This window comes from Erpetoichthys calabaricus, chromosome 14 (genome assembly GCF_900747795.2).
Source record: "Erpetoichthys calabaricus chromosome 14, fErpCal1.3, whole genome shotgun sequence".
NCBI classification, from domain to species: Eukaryota; Metazoa; Chordata; class Cladistia; order Polypteriformes; family Polypteridae; genus Erpetoichthys; species Erpetoichthys calabaricus.
This window is the reverse complement of record NC_041407.2, coordinates 23,666,767-23,687,500: the sequence shown is the minus strand read 5'-3', so window position 1 is coordinate 23,687,500 and position 20,734 is coordinate 23,666,767. Positions and strand designations below refer to the sequence as shown.

Sequence of the window (20,734 nt, the reverse complement as noted above, 5' to 3'; positions counted from 1 at the left end):
TTACTCATTAGGTCATGCTGATAAATATGTACAGTAGTGCAGCATATTATTGGTACAAAGTACTTGACAGAGTCTCATAAAAAGTTAGAGGCCCTATTTGCCTTTTGTAAAGCATACATGGAAATACTGAGCTAGGAAAGAAGGAACAATTTAAGTTTGTTAGTTGTCAGCCTCAATATAAAATAAGTACTGTATATATCTTTTGTCTTGTAGATTGGACCTCTCCAGCAGAGAGCACATTGTGTGAAACTCTGTTTTCTGTAAAACTCAGTGCTAGAATTTTACATATCTTAAATCTATTATGTAGCAGCCATGTATTTATTTTTTCAACAAAGAGCATTATTTCTTTGGCTTAGTCTACATATTATTTTAAACACTTGTCTTCCAAGCAGGGAGCTTGAATTTCTGTCAGCTACATCAGAAAGATTTGTAGATTATCTTAAGTGATCAATATAGGCTCAATATTGGTCTGATATCTGTGATTTTTACCTAGCCATAGATCTGTACTTGATGCTGCCAGGAAAGCTTCCAGCCATCTATGATCCTTCATTTGAATAAATAATAATTATTAAAAAAAAAAAAAAAAAATTAATGAACAGATGACGTTGTGTGTATTATATAAGCAGTCGTCTTAGATGGTATGTTTTGCATTTTTAGATGTCATTTCTGTATACAAATTGGGAAAAATATGTAGGCTTTTATTTTTTGAGTTTATGATAAATTGTTTTTATATGTGGAGCTTGGATCATGTTCTGGACAGTAATGGTGTTTTGGAAGGAATAAAACTACAATATTTAGATGCACATTCTTTTTTCATTACAGAGGCCATGTGGACTTGCTATGTCATATTTTGCTTGGAGAGATTTAAGAGGAAATGTAACAGTACAGATTTAAAACAGAAGGTGAATAAATATTTGTCTCTTTAATATACGTTAGTGTAAAATAGATTTGTCTAAGAGCATACTATATTTTACTCAGGCACTAGTGAGAGGCTTCTCCTTTAATATATTTACAGTATGCAGAAATATATTTAAAAAGCACTATTGCAAATAACATGCATTCAAACATTTTGTGCTTACAGAGATGGGACAGGATGATGTCTGTGTGTCACAGAGCACATGACCTGGGATTGCTGCAGGAATCCCTTTACAAGCCGTGGGTAAGTATATGCTTTGACTTCACACAATTATGCACACTGAATTGGCACTCATTTGAGTTCTACTACACTTCTAAACATTGTTTTTATTGATTTTTTTTTTTTTTTTTTTTTTTTTGCAGTTCCTTACAAAACTGTGCAAGCCCATTAAAAGTTTTGAAATGTAGCAGAATTACAAATTTATACTTGCATGACTTTGTTGTGATCTATTTTTTTATCGCAAATTTGCTTGTCAAAAGAAAGGAAAAATGAGACTATTTACAAACATATTTCAGGATTTGACTTTAGAAAACACTGAGAGGGTGGTGGATTTATTTATTTATTTTTTAAACCTCTCTCTGAGCAATGTTGACTCAATATTTAACACCTGTAACTACATTACATTGCACAGGCACTGAGTATAAAGGATATCTGTTAAAAGTCTTCCATCTGAACGGGATGACTTTGTGATGGAAGGTAAACACCTTTATATTTTTGAGAGTGGAGCAAAGGTGCGTTAGTCAGTCTTATCAAGAGTTTGGCAAAACATTGGTCAGTATGGGAGAAACCCTTTGTGATGATGCGGGTTCTGCTCCACGCTCCCATCTTCCTTCTGGGAGCCCTTGTACCCAACACTGTCGGTCATGTCACCGATGACTTTGGCAGTGAGACATAAAGCAAGCCTTTAAAAACAACGAGGTTAAAACAATGGCTGGAAGCTATCCTTTTTACTACAAAGCCCGGTACTTTCTTTTACTGGTGACTCCCCTGCTTCTCCCATTCAGGCTATGCACCAGGGGAGCCACCCTACCTGCAGCTGACCTTCATTCTGCCTTCTGGTCTGGAGGCTTCCTGATCCCTGGATTCGGTGCTGCTCTCCCCAGACCAAGACTTGGCTTTCCCCAACGGCCAGGACGCACACGCTGGGGAATCCGCCTCCCGACTCCAGACTCCCGCTGTCTTCCGCGGCAAGCCATCCTTCTTCCGGTCACTCCCGCTCCTCACAATGCTCAGCGGGAGCGCCACTACCAACTGCCCTAGGTGTCGGCCAAACACCCCGCTAGGGCTCACTGTCCAGCTGCCTGTGAACCTGCGCTCACTTGCTCTGTCTCGCACCGGCTATCCTCTCCCTGCTTCCTGCTTCCTGCCTCCTTCTCCAGCAACCTCCGTTTTGTCTTTCCTTCTCTTTTTCTTCCTTTTTTTTTTTTTTCTCCCTGCTAACCGCTTTGCGCTTCTATTTATCACGGGGACGTGAATCAGCTGTGGCAATCAGCAGCTCCCGGGAACAATTATGGATGCGGACGACTCCTCACCTGTGCAGTTAAGTGAAAACCACCCGCATCACAAATTCCTTGGGAACCGCTCGGCCACACACACCATGCCCCCTTGCTAAGCTGCGAGTGTGGCGATTTATTTATTTTAAAAAGTGCCCTTTCTGACATGAGCTGTGGACCCGCTACATCACACCCTTACCCAAAAATAGTCATTTAAAGTTCACTAGAAAGAACTAGAGTGAAGCAGATACATTTTAGGAAATGTCTTGTCATCAGATGAGAGTAACATTAAGGTAGTTGGCCAAAAATCAAAAAGCTTTAAAGTCCTGCGGTGGCAGCATTGTGCTGTGGATAGTTTGTTAACAGTTAGTAAGCATGTGTTGGAACACAATATTGTCAAATACTGCAAAGGAGCTTGTTTTCAGAAGACACAAAAAATGTGTTTTGTGAGAAGGTTTGCTTTTTAGTTGGAATGCGAGTTCCAAGTCTAGCACAAGAACAGTATTAGATTTGGTCAGGAATAAGAAGATTACTGTTTCTTGATTGACCCAGTAAAATTCCTGACCTTATCAAATATCTGTTGAATGATTTTAAAATTGCAGTCCACAAGCACTATTGTATAAATTTGAATGATTTGGAGCAGATCCGATTTGATCATTCCTAACAAGTCTGCAGATACCAGTGCCTTGAAACTGGTTTTATGGGAATGGGTGGCTAATCCAAATGTTGAGTGGAGTCTAAATAATAATTGAAAGTAGCCTACATCAGTTTGAACTTTTATCTACATACCAGTTACTAAATTTGTCGGTAAACTTTGTACCTTGAACATGTACATTTGCAATAAAAGTGCTTACCAATCTTATTCTGCTTGCATTTTGAAAGGCATGGAACTGTATATATTAACGATGCTCCAATCAGGTTTTTTTAGAGCTGATACTGATCCATGTTAACTAAATGGGCTAATTCAGACTTTTTTCTTTATCTCTTAAAAAAAACTTTACACTAAGCTCCCACAGAGCCAGAAACACAGAAGCCTTGTGTTCTACATTAAAGTGTTAGCTTAATTGTAAAAATACCAAAGTTATCGAGCACAATATTTATCTGACACAATTAATTTCTGTAGGCTTGTTGTTCAGTGACTTTAAAATAATAAAATTAACTTAAAATATGTGCATAATACAAATGGAATAAAAATACTTATCATAATTACAAGCTATCATATTGTTTAATTTCATCTGTAATTAAATTCAATTTATTTACTTGAAACAAATTTTAATTTAAAATAATAAGTTTGCTCCATTTGTCTAACAAAATGTTCATATATTTTCTCACACATTGATTCAACAATTGATAGTGGCATTTAAATAGTGCTTAAATGTAAATACACATCTTTGTACCATTTTTAATCATTCATTGCACTATAGCTTTTGTGCTGTTAAAATATACATTTGCTGTATTTATACAGGAGTTTTTTTTTAGTGTGCCTAATTCTTGAGGTATAATTGTAAATATGGGTTTCGATTTTAATTATACTGTACCTGTTTCTTACCAAAACTGATACTGTATGACACACAGAAACAAATAATTAACACAGTACAAACCATAAAGTCTTGCATCCATTAAACATTTTATGAATATTTATCAAGAAAATATAAGGCTAACCTGTTTACAAGTAAAATAAGGCAAATTTTGCTTTTTAAAAAAACAACTAACCTATTGTTTGTTTACTAAGCAGCAATTTTAAATTCTCATTTTTTTTTTCTAATTGAAAATGTGAGATGCTGTATTTAACACAAGCTTGCTCACCGTCCAAACTCAAAACAAGCAGTGTCCGTTTTAATTAATGGCCAAATAAAAATGTCTGAATTCATTAAAGAAGCATTTCTTGACGTGTGTCTGTTTGCAAAGGACTACCGATTTATTTTCTGCATTTTATTATTCTAGTTTATTTAATGTAAAGACAATATTCCCGTGTCTCACTCCGGTAAAGTCTGCCTTAACTTCTGTTTGTTTACACAAAGTTGGCAACAAAAAAAAAAGACGTGCATTAGTTCAAGTACTGCAATACCTCAAATAAAGGAGCACTACAACTACAGTTGTGCTTGAAAGTTTGTGAACCCTTTAGAATCTTCTATATTTCTGCATAAATATGACCTTCACCATCATCAGATTGTCACTCAAGTCCTAAAAGTAGATAAAGAGAAACCAGTTAAACAAATGAGACAAAAATATTATACTTGGTCATATATTTATTGAGGATAATGATCGAATATTACATATTTGTGAGTGGCAAAAATATGTGAACCTCTAGGATTAGCAGTTAGTTTGAAGGTGAAATTAGAGTCAGGTGTGTTATTTAAAGAACAGGGATCTATCAAAGTCTGCTCTTCACAACACATGTTTGTGGAAGTGTATCATGGCACGAACAAAGGAGATTTCTGAGAACCTCAGAAAAAGAGTTGTTGATGCTCATCAGGCTGGAAAAGGTTACAAAACCATCTCTAAAGAGTTGGGACTCCATCAATCCACAGTCAGACAGATTGTGTACAAATGGAGGAAAATTCAAGACCATTGTTACCCTTCCCAGAAGTGGTCGACCAACAAAGATCACTCCAAGAGCAAGGCGTGTAATAGTCGGCGAGGTCACAAAGGACCCCAGGGAAAAGCAACTGAAGGCCTCTCTCACATTGGCTAATGTTTATGTTCATGAGTCCACCATCAGGAGAACACTGAACAACAATGGTGTGCATGGCAGGGTTGCGAGAAGAAAGCCACTGCTCTCCAAAAAAAACATTGCTGCTCGTCTGCAGTTTGCTTAAAGATCACATGGACAAACCAGAAGGCTATTGGAAGAATATTTTGTGGACGGATGAGACCAAAATAGAACTTTTTGGTTTAAATCAAAAGCGTTATGTTTGGAGAAATGAAAACACTGCATTCCAGCATAAGAACCTTATCCCATCTGTGAAACATGGTGATGGTAGTATCATGGTTTGGGCCTGTTTTGCTGCATCTGGGCCAGGACAGCTTGCCTTCTTTGTTGGAACAATGAATTCTGAATTTTATCAGAGAATTCTAAAGGAAAATGTCAGGAGAAAATCTCAAGAGAAGGTGGGTCATGCAGCAAGACAACGATCCTAAGCACACAAGTCGTTCTACCAAAGAATGGTTAAAGAATAAAGTTAATGTTTTGGAATGGCCATGTTAAAGTCCTGACCTTAATCCAATCGAAATGTTGTGGAAAGGACCTGAAGCAAGCAGTTAATGTGTGGAAACCCACGAACATCCCAGAGTTGAAGCTGTTCTGTATGGAGGAATGGGCTAAAATTCCTCCAAGCCATTGTGCAGAACTGATCAACAGTTACTGGAAATGTTTAGTTGCAGTTATTGCTGCAAAGGGGTCACACCAGATACTGAAAGCAAAGGTTCACATACTTTTGCCACTCACAAATATGTAATATTCAATTATTTTCCTTAATAAATAAATGACCAAGTGTAATATTTTTGTCTCATTTGTTTAATTGGTTTCTCTTTATCTACTTTTAGGATTTGAGTGAAAATCTGATGATGTTTTAGGTCATATTTATGCAGAAATATTGAAAATTCTAAAGGGTTCACAAACTTTCAAGCACAACTGTAAATTTCTGTAAAGTTTAAAAATACAAATGCTGGAAAAATTGGCTGATCACAAAAACAAAATTGCCATTCACCGAGTCTTTCGTAGTGAAAATAAGCGAACTTACATTGGTGGCTGATCAATCGGAGCATCATTGGTATATATGCTTGAGGCAGTGGTGTATGGCTACTTAATGCGTTCTAGTCTATATGGGATTACTTGTCTTTTTTCCCCATAGATCTCTATTTCTTGACCCAGTCAGCTCAGTCTTGCATTATAAAAAGTGAAATATTGGTTAACCAGTATTGATTATTTCAAGTTCATGAATCGATTTCTGCTTCAGCTCCATAGCTTACAAGCCTTTGGTCAGGAAGACAAGGCTACAGAAGTTGCTATTGCTATGACAAAACGTTTCAGCCAATCAGTGGAAACATGGAAGATGAGTCTTCAAGTTCTCATGGAGTCAAAAAGTGACAAAGTCCACAGTTTATTCCAGGAGGCCCTTGCACAAGTCACACCCAAGGTGGGCATTTATATACAAGATCAAAGTGGTCAAATATTGTTTAACTTAGCATAGATGTGTTTTTGTGGCTGGGGATAAGTTTGTGGTTATTAAAATGAACATGCAATCAGTTGTATAATACATATATACATTGTAAAAACTGCTGAATCCAATTCAGAATCACAGGGGAAGTAGAGCCAACCTTGCAGCGCTTGGTGGAAGATTGCAAACAGACCCCACCACAGGGTGCCATTCCATTATAGAACACAGAGAAGCACTTTCTCATGCTGGAGCCACATTATAATACAGAATTATAAACTGAATCCTAAGCATGATAAAGGATGTGCAATTGGAACTGCACATTTTACTCTGCTCTTTTCTGCTAATAACATGTTGTATTCCTTGTTCATGGTCTGTGGCTCACTTCAGATCCCCATATTAATATGAAATTTATTGAAATACTAAAAGTAAGGTTGTGGATGCTTTTGTGTGCACTTCTTCAGAATCGCTCACATTGGCAAATTAATTGTGTATGCTCCTATTGGTCTTATATTGAATTGAAATGAGTAGATGAATACATTAAATATATTAAAATTTTTTTCTGTTTTGCAGGAAAGTTTACCACTTTGGATTTTAAAAGCAGAGTGGACTGAAGCGAATCAGAGCTCTGAAGAGATTGAAGCCTTTTTTGCGGTAATACTTTGAATTTTGCATTCTTTTTAGCAAGTGTTACAACAACTTAGAAAATGGTGTAATATTCATGTGCATTTAGGGACTTAGCGGTTTTAAAAATTTAAAACATTTTAAATTTTTGTTTATTGGTTTAATGAAATAGATCACATTTTTGTTTTTTTTTTACATATTTTTATAACTGATTCTTATAAAAAAATTTATTATAGAATCTAATTACATGCATTAGTAGAGCATGTAAAATACATGTTTTTAACAGCATTCTACAGTATTCTTTAGTTACATTTATGGTTGTTAAAATAGCTTTCATAGACACCAAATTCCATGTCAAGTAATGCAAAAATTGCATTTTGTGTTTTTGATGGTTTTTGCTTGTATGTGGTTTATTGGTAATTATAGTTCATATTTTTGAAACCTATTTTTGAAAGATCTACCAATGAAGAGGTAAAATTTATGTTGAAGTCAAACGATAAAATTACTGGCTGAAATGGGTCATGATAGACAGCAGGGTATGGTGTCACTTTGCCTGTAAATTACAGTGTTAAAGAAATATCAAGTTATTATAGTATGCTGATAATTCAGCCATGAGGTTGGTTTTAGTGTAACATAAATACTAAGTATATGTTTATTTGGTGTTTCTGTGAAAGCCTAGAGCCACATTTTCCTTTTTAATTCATGCCTAGATAAGTTACACTTTACTTTCCTAGCTTGCATTTTTAATTTTTATGGTTACAAAGATTATTTAACTTTCATCGTACATATATAAAGAACCGGTGAATTGAGTTGGTGTTGCAGAGATTTGCACAGCCCACAGATGAATCCGTACATAATTTCAGAAATGCAAATGCACATAACATGAAATTCAGTCAGTTTGTAGCAACATCATCAGAGAAAATTGCCAAACCAGATAGTATGTATTTATTGTAAAGAAAGTATGAAGTGATGACCATCTTCGTAATATCATATAAATTTCTTTTATTGAAAATATTTAAAATGCATATGTGATTTACCTTTTTTCCTCAGGAAAGCCTAAGTGTGAAATAGGTCTCTGAACAACAATAGGCTTTGCTTTCCAGTGCCATGTGTGTTCATAGCCAGCTAATAATAGGTTGTAGAAACTTAAATATGTTGTGTTGTATATTTTGTTGATCTGAATTTTACTTTTTTATCCTTTGTATCATATTTGTAAACAGAAGGGCGTCCTCTTCTTGGTTCCAGCCGTGTCTATTGCTTTGAAGGAAAGATATCTAGACTGGTCTTTTAAGACTGGAGGAATCAAAAAAGCCAGGAAGACTTTTGCAAGGTAAATGTGCTTCCATCTGTACTTGCAGTGTGGTTTGTGTTTTGAAACATAGTGAATGAATGATTTTAATGGACTAATGAGAGAGAAAGGAATTTCCAATAATGCAAATTGTGTATTAAACTGCACAATTTTATTTCAAGTGCACTGATGTGTCCTCTGATGATAATTTGTATTAGCACCGTTTAATTTTGTGTCACCATTACAACAGCGTACAGAAGGATTACTGCGAAAATATCCAAGTTGTTTTTTTATAGTTGATAGCGTTTAAGCTGCTTTGAGGTATAGTGAATAGGAAAAAAAATTCAAGGTATGTCAGATGTTTAGTGTCATCTGGTGGGGGGGGGGGGGGGGGGGTCAAACATCCATTGAATGTTTGGGTGGGACATTTATGTGCTAACATTTTTTTAGTAATGGAAGAAGGCTGTAGTCACAAATCATAGATGTCAATTAGAGGTAGGCAGACGTGAGTGTCAGAGCAGCACTGGATCCATTCATGCACACACCCACATTAGAATTAAGAGTTAAGCTGAGTCCCACATCTTAAGAGGGTATTGGAGCAAAAATGGAGTACACAAGGGATGATGATGTTAAAAACCTGAATGCCAGATTCATGAGACAGGTTAGCTAACCACTGTTGCACCATGCTCTTCTGTTCATCTTGAAAAGCACAATTATTACACAGTGCTACACTTTTTAAGTAAAAAAAAGAAAAGATTTCTTGTGCTATATAATATATGATTTCCACCTGTCTGATATCCCATGACTCCCTCTATTTCTTAGCATAAACAAGTTTCTTCTTTGTCTCCTTCAGTAGTGATTTCTTTGGTGCAATTCCACCATCAAGACCAGATTCGTGCAGCACTGTACAGTTTAAGTTTACTATTTATATTTGTCATAAAACAAATTCAATCAGTTGTATCCAAAATTAAGACTATGAATAATTTGAGTAGCTCTGTACAAACTTATTTCACTACATGATTACGCTTGCTTACACATAGTAATTTTACAAGCAAGTGTTGTAGCACACATTCTAGAAAGGAGACATTAGATTTTGAAAAAACACTTGTCAGTTAGTGTGCATATTTACACATACACAAATTAAATTCTTCAAAGGTTAAAGGTTATAACGTTCACTGATGTCTCCTGACATATAAAAGTTTGGAAATACCGGAAAATGTTCAGGCAATTTGAAATTTGGTAATTGAGATCTTTTTTTTTTTTTTTGGGCACCAGTTATAAGTTATAGACCATTAAAGTTTATTTATTTATTTATTTATTTTTTAAACACTACTGGTGTATATATAGTGATTAGGAATAGCATATTTACAATAGCAGCTATGTTTTTCTATTTCTGTTAGCCCACCATTTATTCAGTTTAATTTTAAAGAATACTGAAAATGTAATATTTTTAAACAGGAATTATATAGTACAATATTCTAAGTTTTTGGTGGGCAACAAGTTCCCTGTGATCAGCCAGTAGGTTTGTTTATGCTACAAAGTATAGGTCTACATTAAATCCTATCAGTTGTGTTGTCTGTATAGGATCACAAAAGAAATGATGAAGATGCAGATCAAAATATTCCTTTTTGTGAATTTGTAGGGATCGGAGTCCATCTGCTATTGTAGCTTTGCTTTTCAGTTGGTAGTGTAAACTTTCTATTGAGTGATGCCCTACATGCCTCATTTAAAAGTGTCATTTAAAAAAATTACATACAGTGGGTTAGAAATGATTCACATACCTTCTCTTACTACTACTTACAATTTGTTGTTACAACTGAATCTTACATTCAAGCAGTATTTTTTTTTTTTTTGGTTAAAAAACATGCTTCACATTTTGATGGGACATAATCAGTTTTATTATAATAAAAATGTTGGTGGATATAGTGTAAGAGTAAAATGTCTAGTTAAATAAGCTGGAGGTTTTAGGTTAGGTTTTTTAAAAACCAATCAAATTACTATTATTTTTTTTCCAGATTGCATGAATGTCGCCCTCTGTCCCTTGAGTTTTTCAGACAAATGCTTCAGATTGAAAAAGAGCAGGTGAGGACTAAGTTAGAATCCTCTGGTGCAAACTGTTGGTCATTCATTGGACAGTATGATTGTAAAACATTACCTGGCTTCTTGAATCCTGTCAATTTGTAAAATCAGTGGGATTGTCTAAGTACTTAGCTCAGTGACTACAATTGGGTAAAGTTAAGTGGAATGGTAACTGGAGATAGCTTCAGGCACAGGTATTGGTATACATCTGAAAAAAATATAACTTGTCATTTATAGGAGAAATGCAAAATGGAAAACATTAGAGAATGTTATGAGAGGGCATTACGAGAATTTGGAGCTGATGAGGAAGGTAAGAATCCTAAACATTTATATTGTTCATGTCAGAATAATCAGCGGGGACTTGACTGTTTTAGCTAGCTGTTCATTAAAAGTACTTAAGCACTTATTTGTGAATACAATTTTTAATAATCAAATAAAATTTTTAAATTATTGCTAATAATAAGCAGAGGAGTTGTACAGAACAATAAAAAGTAAATAGTGATTTTTTTTTTTTTTTTAGCATCGATTTAAGTACAGCACTAACAATTAACATGCTGTGTATAATTGTATGTAAAAAAATACAAGTATCGAAATCATATTTTAAGTTATTAGAAACTGAGTTGTTAAAAAGTAAGGAAAACAATTTTCTGTTGCTAATTAGCAGAGAACAAAGCTAGAGAGCTGAGCTGGAATACTTTTGTTTTTTCATTCTATTTTTTTTTTTAAGATGTAACTCATATATACTATATAATGACTTGCAGTACAGTAAGTATGATGCTTACTGCAAACAACCCTCCACTGGGGATTTAGATGTCCTGTTACTGCATTTCAGATCATTCGCTCCACACTCTGTTATATAAACAGTACCAAGAATAAAATATTAACAAGACGGGAGACTTGGTTATTAATACTTCTACATATACTTATTCATGTTTTTGGGAAGGTCTTGGTGTTTTATTGTTGATAATAGAAGAAACAAACTGTTTAAATGAAATTGATGTTTCATTACCAAATGGGTGAAAATGAAAAAACTGCCAATAGTAATGTTCTGAGACTGGAACTGAGTTCCACTAGGCCAAGAAGATGTTTTGCATGTACAGACTGTTGTGATTATATTTGCTTTTAATTTTTTTTTATATCTATATAAAACCCTTCTCTTAAGAACTATGGCTGGATTACATTAAAGAAGAGTTGAGTCACCATCAAGGAAACCCAGAGAACTGTGGGAAGATTTACTGGCGCGCAATGCAGACTCTGCAAGGAGAGCAGGTTGAGAGCTTTGTATCCAAGCACACACTGCTACAGACAGGACACTCATAGGGGTGCTCAGTAAACCTGCTGTTTTCATTTAGGTCAACTTTTCAAATTTTTTGATACGAAGAGAGGACTATGTACATTACTATTATTTAGAATAAAGACATTGTATTTTGTTTTGAATGTTAAGAATTTTCACATATGAAAAGCAGCTCCTGTTTCATTCTGAAGTGGCAAGTGGGGGAATGTGTCTGAGAGATCTTTCTTTAAAATGTAGGCTCCGTCAAATGCTAAGGAACACATCTTGTCTTGGACTTGTGTCTTGAATTATAGTGCCTCTCAATGTCCTGTGTAAATATTTGGGTACTGGTATTCAAAATTAGGCTATAAAATAATGGATAAATTAAATGACTACAGAATAATAATCTCTGAGATGCCCCTAACTTTACATGATAGGTTAAGGTATGTATAAATTATACCAATACAAACAAACATGTTCAGGTTTAGCATTTCTGTGGGAAGGTTAGTGTAATCTCTGAAATACAAAATGAGACAATGTCTTAATATCTGCCTGTCCATATGTGTGCTACCAACATAACTGATTAGTATTTTCGGTCAAATATTCTTTCTGTATTTTGGAAACTACATTTGGTCAGTTGATGTTTTGGAAATCTTAGTTTGTTTTCTTTCCATGCTATTGTTTTATATCCTATATTATGTTGTTTGTGAGTTGGCCTGTATGCCTTTTGAATAAGGTAATTGACAAACATGATCATAGCTGCCAGTGTGGCAACAGTACACGTTTGCGGTGCTGTAACTGCACTTTTCATAGTCATTTTCTGATTATTTAAGTTGTTGAGCTACATCTCCATATGCTACTTACCTCCTGGTAAAACAGATCAAACCTCTCCCATGAACCCCAGTGTTTGCTTTCAGGTTGTTAAGAAGGGTCAGAAGGCTTTTCACAAGTGTAGCATAATACATATGGTTTTGGTTCATCAGTTAAATATTTTACCAAGGCTTACCAAATCAGAGAAGAGTGAAATAAGTGTTGTTAAGAATTATTGTGTGCACTCTTTAAAATACAGTACAAATCAGCCCATTGTGTTTTTATGGTTGCTCTTCTGCTGTCTCATAATTCATTGTCAGGTTCCCTGAGAAATGTAATACCATTGCTAAATTAGAGGTTAAGAAGGGGATGAAGATTTAAGCAGTAAAGAATTGGTAATACATCCAGTTGTACTTTTCAATATGAATGAAAAAAATGACTTGGAAATAGTGACTTCTCCGACAGTTGAAACTGGTGGTGTTACTGTATCTTTTGGCTTCACTCTGTATTGTAAGGCCACATTACTGTTATTTAATAATGCAGAAACTATTTGGTGAGAACAGAGTAGAATAACAGGGAGCTACTTTGTACAGAACCACAGCTGTTATCTAATCTTTTATATCTGCGGTTGGCTGGAGTGGCACAATAGAGTAACAACAAAAGTTATGGCTGCCAAATGTCTGAAATATATACTGTTTGGCCAGCTCCCAAGCAGGTCTGGAGGATGCTGTTTGTAATCAAAAAAAAAAAATCTGAGAAGGTTACTCCATGTTTAAAGTTTAGTTATTTAAAGCAATGTCTTTGGCTAGGATTATCATCATATCTTATATGTCATCTTAAAGCTTATGCAGGTTAGCTATACCCTACATGTTAAATGAAATGAAACTACAGCAGTTGGAGGAAAATGGTTTATTAACATAATTGTTTCTATCAGTTGTCTGTTTTTACCCTTTTTTGCCTGAGCAATGTTTTGAATTAGCTACTCAGCACCATAAGCAGAGCCAATCATGTGCAAATAGAAAGTAGTTCACACCCATTGATCTCAGGAACACTTCCTTATATTATGAATTAAACATTGCATACAGGGTTAATGAACAACATTAGTATATTTTATCAGATCCCTAAGTTGTTTTAGGAGAAAACAAAAATAGTTAAGCAATTGTCTTAAATTGTAGACTAGAGCATCATCTATTGTACAAAGTCACATAAGCAGCCTGGCTTAAAAAATTATTTGCTCATACAAAATATAGCATCTTTAACAGCTACAAAAAAGAAATGAAATTTATTTTGAATTAATAAATTAGGTTGGCAACAGAACAGACACATCTAAAAGCTTTCCCCATCTTCAAGTGTTAAAAATAATGTTATTAACTACAGTGTTGCACCATTTACATTAGGAAATAAGACTGCTATAGAAGGATGAATTTAACAGAAACCACCTGCTACAAGCCCCACTACATCTTCCACTTGGTGGGGTTTAGAGGATAGCTGCAAGGCCCGCTCAGAGGTCACTAAGGGCACTTATCACAACGAGGCCTTCATCCCTCTCTGTATAGCAGCTTTGTAAGAGTGAAGTCGTACTTTTTTTTTTTTTTTTTTTTTTATTATTATTTATGAGTTTTCTTGTTAAAGTTTCCAGATCCCATTCTATTGCTGTCTCTTTAAACACAATCTTGGGTCTTCTGTTTTGTAGCATCATATTGGTTGATTAGATCCAATGTCGGCAAGGTGTCTTCTTCTGCCAGCCAGCAGTTAGTTTTCTGTTATCATATGGCTTTGAATGGTGTCCTTTCAGGGAGAAGACAACAATCCGACTGATTGGTGGAAAATAGCAAGGCCTGTTATAAAATAAGGTCTACCTATAATATTTCAAGTTGTTGTTTTGGTAAACTGGAGTGGTACCTCTAACGGAATCTTGGCACATGTCCTCTCCCTGCAGAACAGCTACTGCCTTAGTACAATGTAAGTTACAATGATGACTAGGGCTGCTGTGAGAGCCACGATAACAAACTGGTGGACAGTGATGACATTTTCCAAAGCATGGATTCGTTCCTCCATAGCGTTGGTGTGCACATAATCGTAGATGGAAGCCCCTATGCTCCACACAGCCCAGACAGCATCCACCACTGCCTTCATGGTATGCACGTGGTCAGCCTCCTCTCTGTGTAAGGAGAATAGACATTAATGTTAACAATTTCAGTTTTTTACTTTTAACTCCTGTCCAACTACTAATTGCTGAATCCATTTTATCAAAGTTTAGGGACTTGGATGCCCAGGTCTCTTAGAGCAGCACCAGCTATACAACATACACGACCTCTAAATGAAGTGTCAATCCACAGCAAGGCACACTAACATGCATGCCTACATTAACTCATAGCTAGGTTGACCAAATTTTTTTTCCACCCAATGCGGGTGTCTAGTCACTCTAGTTACACTAGTCCAGTTTAATCTAGCTTGCATTATCAAAGCATTTTATGATATATACAAGAATATTATCCATCTCAATAGAACCAATTTAATTCAGTTTAGTGTCAAAGGTGGAAACCTCCCTGCTATAGGCATAAGGCAGGAACCAACTCTGGACATGGCGTTTGTCCATCGCAGGGTGTTAGTCATGCCAATATCCACCCACTCGCCACTTTTACAGGGCCAGTTGAAAGTCAGTAACAACAATATTTTTTTCCTATAGAACATTTTCATACACTAGATGTGCCTCAAAGTGCTTTACAAAATATCAAAGAAATAAGAGCAAAAAAAATTAAATAAGATTAAAAATGAACAAATAACTAAAAAATCTATCAATATGAACGGAGATAAAATTGATACGTAATTAGTAGATTGGTAGAATCCTTTATATATACACACGAGGGTTGTTCAAATATGAACATGAGTTTAAATGAGTATAAATATGTGTGTGTTTGTTGAATACTAGGGGGCTTCGCTTGCCAACAAACCCCCCCACACCCCCGGCCTGCACTACACGCCAGCAACTTCGCGTTTCTGCCGTCCGCTTATGTGGACTTCACTTTCACCAAACAACAAATCGTTTAATTCTCACGGATATGCCTCTTCATTGGGAAGAAACACTACTTTTCCCTGTTGGCAACACAAATTAGACAATCTACAAGTCTCCAACTTAGTTTAAATCCGAACAATATATTTGATCTCTTTTTGCTGTTCTGTTATTTCATCCAGTAATCATTTCCATTTGTTTGCGCTAATGCGATCTCTCTAAAAAAAGTCTTGTCTCGTCCCAGGATTTTTTTTATTATAATCGAGAGACAATCAAACAACTTATACACTACTTTTCTATAGAGTCTCCTGCCACAGCAACATGCTTGTTCCAGTGTTCAGGAAGCTTCATAATCCCACAAGAGAAGTCTTTTGACTGCATGTTGACCCATTCTTGCACAGCATCAATAACCTTGTCATCCAACTTGAATTTCTTTCCTCCTAAAAATTCCTTAAGTGGACTGAAGAGATGATAGTCACCCTCTGAATGACTTGCGCCAATCATACACTCCAGACTGAGACAGATAGATATTCATCTCCAAACTGATTTTTAAGTCTTTGAATAAATTTGAGATGGAATGACTTCATGTGTCAAAAATTTTTAAATAATCTGCTGCGCAACACTACTGTGTACCTCCTGCTCCGACATGTTGATTACAACTGACAGGAAGAGGGGACAGAGCAACTAGTATTACTAACAACCAGTTCAAACGTGCATCTTTTTGTTCAATGAGTCATGTTTACCTGGCACTCTTTATAAGAACAGAGTATGAAAAGTCCTGTTTATAACTGAACACCCCTCGTAGTATAAGTCCTTATAGAAGAGGCGAGGGCAAAGGTCAGGAGGACAGAAAAAGAAAAATAAATAAATAAAAAAACAACCTCCAGATTAGCTGGACAGAAAACATCTGCAGGGGTTCCAAGGCCAAAAGACCACCACCACTGGGCATTCTACCTAACATGAAGGAACTTAAGTTTTTCCTTATTACCTTACAACTTGCATATTTTTGGAATGTTGAAGAAAAACTTGTGCAGACTTAGAAGATGCAAATAATACACAGCCAGTGACTGGTCTGGACTTTGGACCAAGTCTTTCTGAAGCTGTGAGGCAGTGTTAACCATTACTCCAAAGTTAGCAGAGCTTCTATTTTCATTTGACCTTGACTTCAACTGGACTAACTGCAGGGTGCTGTATTGTGTGTGTTTGTATACCCATAAGCCATCACAAACGTGTTGTATTCTGCCAGCTTCTATTCACTGCTGATAACGTGTAATTTTCAAAATGAATTTAGGATTTCTTCTGTACATTAGCTTCTGCAGACATTAAATGGGGGCTACATAGAACTTGTTTACACCATTCACTCAAGTGCAGTGTACATCTAATGGTAATATATACTAAAATTACACATTATTCCTACCTGTATCAGTTCAACAGAATAAGTTTACCTGTAAAATTGTGTTTTGCAGTGGCCATCAACGAAAAGCAAAGAATAGCGGAAATTGGTCTAATGCAGGAATGTTTTCCTCATGGACAATTGTGTATAGCATGTTACAGAGTAAGCAGTTCCAGTGACCTAATAATATTATATTTGAAAGAAGCTTTTACCCAAGGGATCTTAACATTTGAGACACAATTGGTTACATTTCTTTTGTGTTTTTTTTTTTATCTTTGGCAGCTGGAGTACAGGCAGGTGAAGTGACTTGGTAATGGTAACACAATGTTAGTAGTAGGGTTTGAACCCCCAACCTCAGTAGCCTTAACTACTACAACACTGCATGTCACTAGTATTATCCCTTGGTTAAAAAAATAATACAAAAGAAGCCCTCAAATATTGTATATAGAAAAACACTTGGTTCCATAGTACTTTTGAGATACCCAATTATAAACAACAGCACTATAACAGGCAAGGCCAGATTAAGACCTTTACAGGCCCTAAGCACTTAAAAGATTTTGGTGCCTCATCTATAATTCAAAATATAAACAATAAACTAAAGTAAAATTTTATTTTTTGAAATAAAACAGTAAAATAAAAAAATGTTTATTTTGTAATTCCAATTTATATTTGGAAAATGTTCTCTTTTCTAATTGCAAACTCTTTGATCAGATCCTCAAAACACATCTGCTTACTGTATATACTTGGAGATATTACAGTTTTATTTTTGTGTATAGAAAGATGAAAATTTACATACATATAATGTGGGAGTACCATTTTGTGGAGCCTGGTTCAGTCGCTCCATTTGCAGTTTTGGACCATATATTCCATAGTAAATCCGGCAATAGAAAATTCTTGTGGTGCCCCCCTTCCCTTGATGCCCTAAGCACGTACTTAATTTGCTTAATGGTTAATGCAGCTCTGATAACGATAAATTGGGTAACACAGGTGGTTTAGAAGTAAGACTGGTCCATTGTTTTGTGAATCTGGTGAAAACCCGAAGCCACTGTGTTGCCCCAGTACTTAACTTGGGAAACAACTGTTAGGAGGCTACTATGCACCAGCATAAGCTGAGAAAGAAACAACCCTGGTTGGGACTCTATTCCATCATCTGGAATGGTCACACTAATATTCGACTCTTTGTAATATGGAGAATTGCGCACACACGAGGCGAAGACGGGAAAGATTCGCGGATCAGGTCGGGAATCGAACCAGATAACTAAAAAGCGCCAACCACGCTGCTTCCACAATGGAATGCCGTTCAAGAATATGGTTTTTACAGTAGGATATAAAACCGTGATTAAAATGATCGGAACGTTCAAAGTTGAATTGTTCATGGCGTATCGAGGCCACATACTGTATTATCTCACAAATATGTATAATTTTTTTCAATAAATTCAGACATGATTATGACAACAGGAGAAAAGTGTGCGCTCAGTGTTATTATAAGTGCGCAGCGTTAAGGATTTTTTTTTTACATAAACATTGTATTCTTTTCGAAATGCCCCGATTGTCGGCGCCCCAAGCATCGACGTCATCAATGTGCGTCTAATTCGCCGCCACCAGCCCAGTCCCACCCCCTTTGTCTTCTTAAGTCGGTCCGGTTCGGTTCAGTCCACTCTGTCCTCCTAGGTGCGTTTTCACTTGAGCGGTGGTCTATTTCGGTGCCGCCACAGTTTCTCTGTAAGACATGACATGTACACAAAGGACCCCGCGTACCGAACTATGCGCTGTCCGCGGTGTCCCCTTACCTGCACAAGACTCGTCCTCCTCCTCTTCCTCCTGCTGCTCCAGCCACCAGCCTTGGCAGCCTCACATGTGACAAAAGCGTGCCGCTCAGCGTGGGAGACAGTCGCCGCTTGTTCGCTCGGAATGACAACGCTTCCCCCTTCTTCCTCGACTTCAAAATGTGCTTTATTGGCACCGAAAAGCAACAGACAGGACTAAGAAAAAATTTGACGAAGATGCCCCCACTTTAATATTTACTATGGGACCCTCGCAGGACACTAGCAAGGGCCACCACGAATATTGACCTAAAGTCAATCACAAATCACTAAAGTGTGACAAGTGATTCAGTTGCATGCAGCTCACCGCCGCGATGGGGCGGTGTGGCCTAAAAACTCCGTCAGGTCTCCACTTCGTTTTTTCTGTTTTAATTTTGAGCGTGACACTAAATCGTCTTTCCCCATCTATTATAAAAATTGCATAGCAACACGGAGGGTCGTGCACCCACCTCAAGGATCGATTCATCGTAGGCTTGAATTTCACAACCAGACATTCTAGTTGGTGTGGAGTTTTTATGGTCTACTCGTCTCCCCGAAGTTGTGCAGGTTAGGTTGTTGCATTTATTTTTTTATTAGTGTTATTATTATTTAGCTGATGTATTTATCTGAGGAAACTTAGAACATCTGAGATACACTTCGTTACATTTTTCCCAACAGGCTATTAAAGTGACTTGCTCAAGGTCTCAGAGTGTAAAGTAGCAGGATTTGCCTTATTCTCTATCCCATACACACTGCCAAAGGTTTAATTTGGAATAAGCAGATTTGACAATGCCATGTAATTCTAAATTGGCCAAGTGTGGGGGTGTATGTGGGTGGGCTCTGAGATGTGCTGAGGGTGCCTGCCTAGGGCTGTAACCTGCCTTGTAGCCAGCATTACCAGGAGTGGATTCTGCACCTTGCAACCCATATTTGGATTAAGCAGATCTGAAAATGTCATGTTAGGTTATACATTGATCAGTCCCAGCATTAAAACCAAATGCTTAAATATTGTCTAGGTACCCTTTGTGCCACCAAAACATCTCTGACCTGTTAAGGCTTGGACTCCTCAAGACCCCTTAAGGTGTCCTATGGTATCTGGTACCAAGACATTAGTGGTAGATCCTTTGAGTTCTGTAAGTGGCAAGGTGGGGCCCTTCCATGAATTGGAGTTGTTTTTCCAGCACATCTTAGATGCTCAATCAGACTGAGATCTGGGGAATTTGGAGGCCAAGTCAACACCTTGAAGTCTTTGACATGTTCCTCAAACCATTCCTGAACAACTTTTGCATTGTGGCAGGGAGCATTATCCTTTTGAAAGAGGCCATTACCATCAGGGAATACCATTGCCAGGAAGGGGTGTATGTGGTGTACAGCAGTGTTTAGGTAGGTGGTACATGTCAAACTAACATAATACATAATAGCCTCTGCTGGCTAACCTTCTTCCCATAGTGCATTCTGCTGCCATTTCTTCCAAAGGTAAACACCACACATGCACTTGGCTGTCCACACAATCTAAGTGAAAATGTGACGATTCATCAAACCAGGCCATCTTCTTCGAATGCTCCATGTCCAGTTTTGACACTCACATACCCACTGTAGACTCTTTTGGTGGTGGACAGGGGTCAGCATGTGTTCTCTGACCGGTTTGTGGCTACACAGCCCCATGTGCTGCAAACTGCTATGCATGTTGTGTTCCAAGACCTTTCTCTAAGGGATGCATTTTATTTTTAGCAGTTTGTGCTACAGTAGCTCTTCTGTGGGATCAAACCAGATGGGATAGCCTTTGTTCTGCACTCGCATTCATGGGCCTTGGATGCCCATTCCTTAACTCTGGTTTGTTGGTTGTCCTTTCTTGGATCTCTTTTTAGTAGGTACCAACCACTGCA

The 20,734-nt window shown here is 36.8% G+C and overlaps 1 protein-coding gene and 1 long non-coding RNA gene across 2 annotated transcripts in view; one reads left to right on the top strand and one right to left on the bottom strand.

Annotated features, from left to right (window-relative positions):
- Positions 1-12,719, top strand: part of utp6 (UTP6 small subunit processome component) — a 33,501-nt gene extending 20,782 nt beyond the window's left edge. Inside the window, exons 12-19 of the mRNA XM_028818842.2 lie at positions 823-902; positions 1,082-1,159; positions 6,369-6,548; positions 7,140-7,220; positions 8,411-8,520; positions 10,494-10,560; positions 10,795-10,867; positions 11,720-12,719. Coding sequence (XP_028674675.2) covers positions 823-902; positions 1,082-1,159; positions 6,369-6,548; positions 7,140-7,220; positions 8,411-8,520; positions 10,494-10,560; positions 10,795-10,867; positions 11,720-11,877 — 827 coding nt within the window. The 3' untranslated portion in view covers positions 11,878-12,719. The remainder of the gene's footprint in view (positions 1-822; positions 903-1,081; positions 1,160-6,368; positions 6,549-7,139; positions 7,221-8,410; positions 8,521-10,493; positions 10,561-10,794; positions 10,868-11,719) is intronic.
- Positions 12,720-13,574: 855 nt separating this feature from the next.
- On the bottom strand, positions 13,575-19,553 carry LOC114664650 (uncharacterized). The gene is made up of 2 exons (XR_003718285.2): positions 18,837-19,553; positions 13,575-14,801 (listed from the first exon to the last, which is right to left on the bottom strand). It is a non-coding gene; the product is annotated as an uncharacterized LOC114664650 (long non-coding RNA).
- Between the last annotated feature and the right edge of the window lie 1,181 nt (positions 19,554-20,734).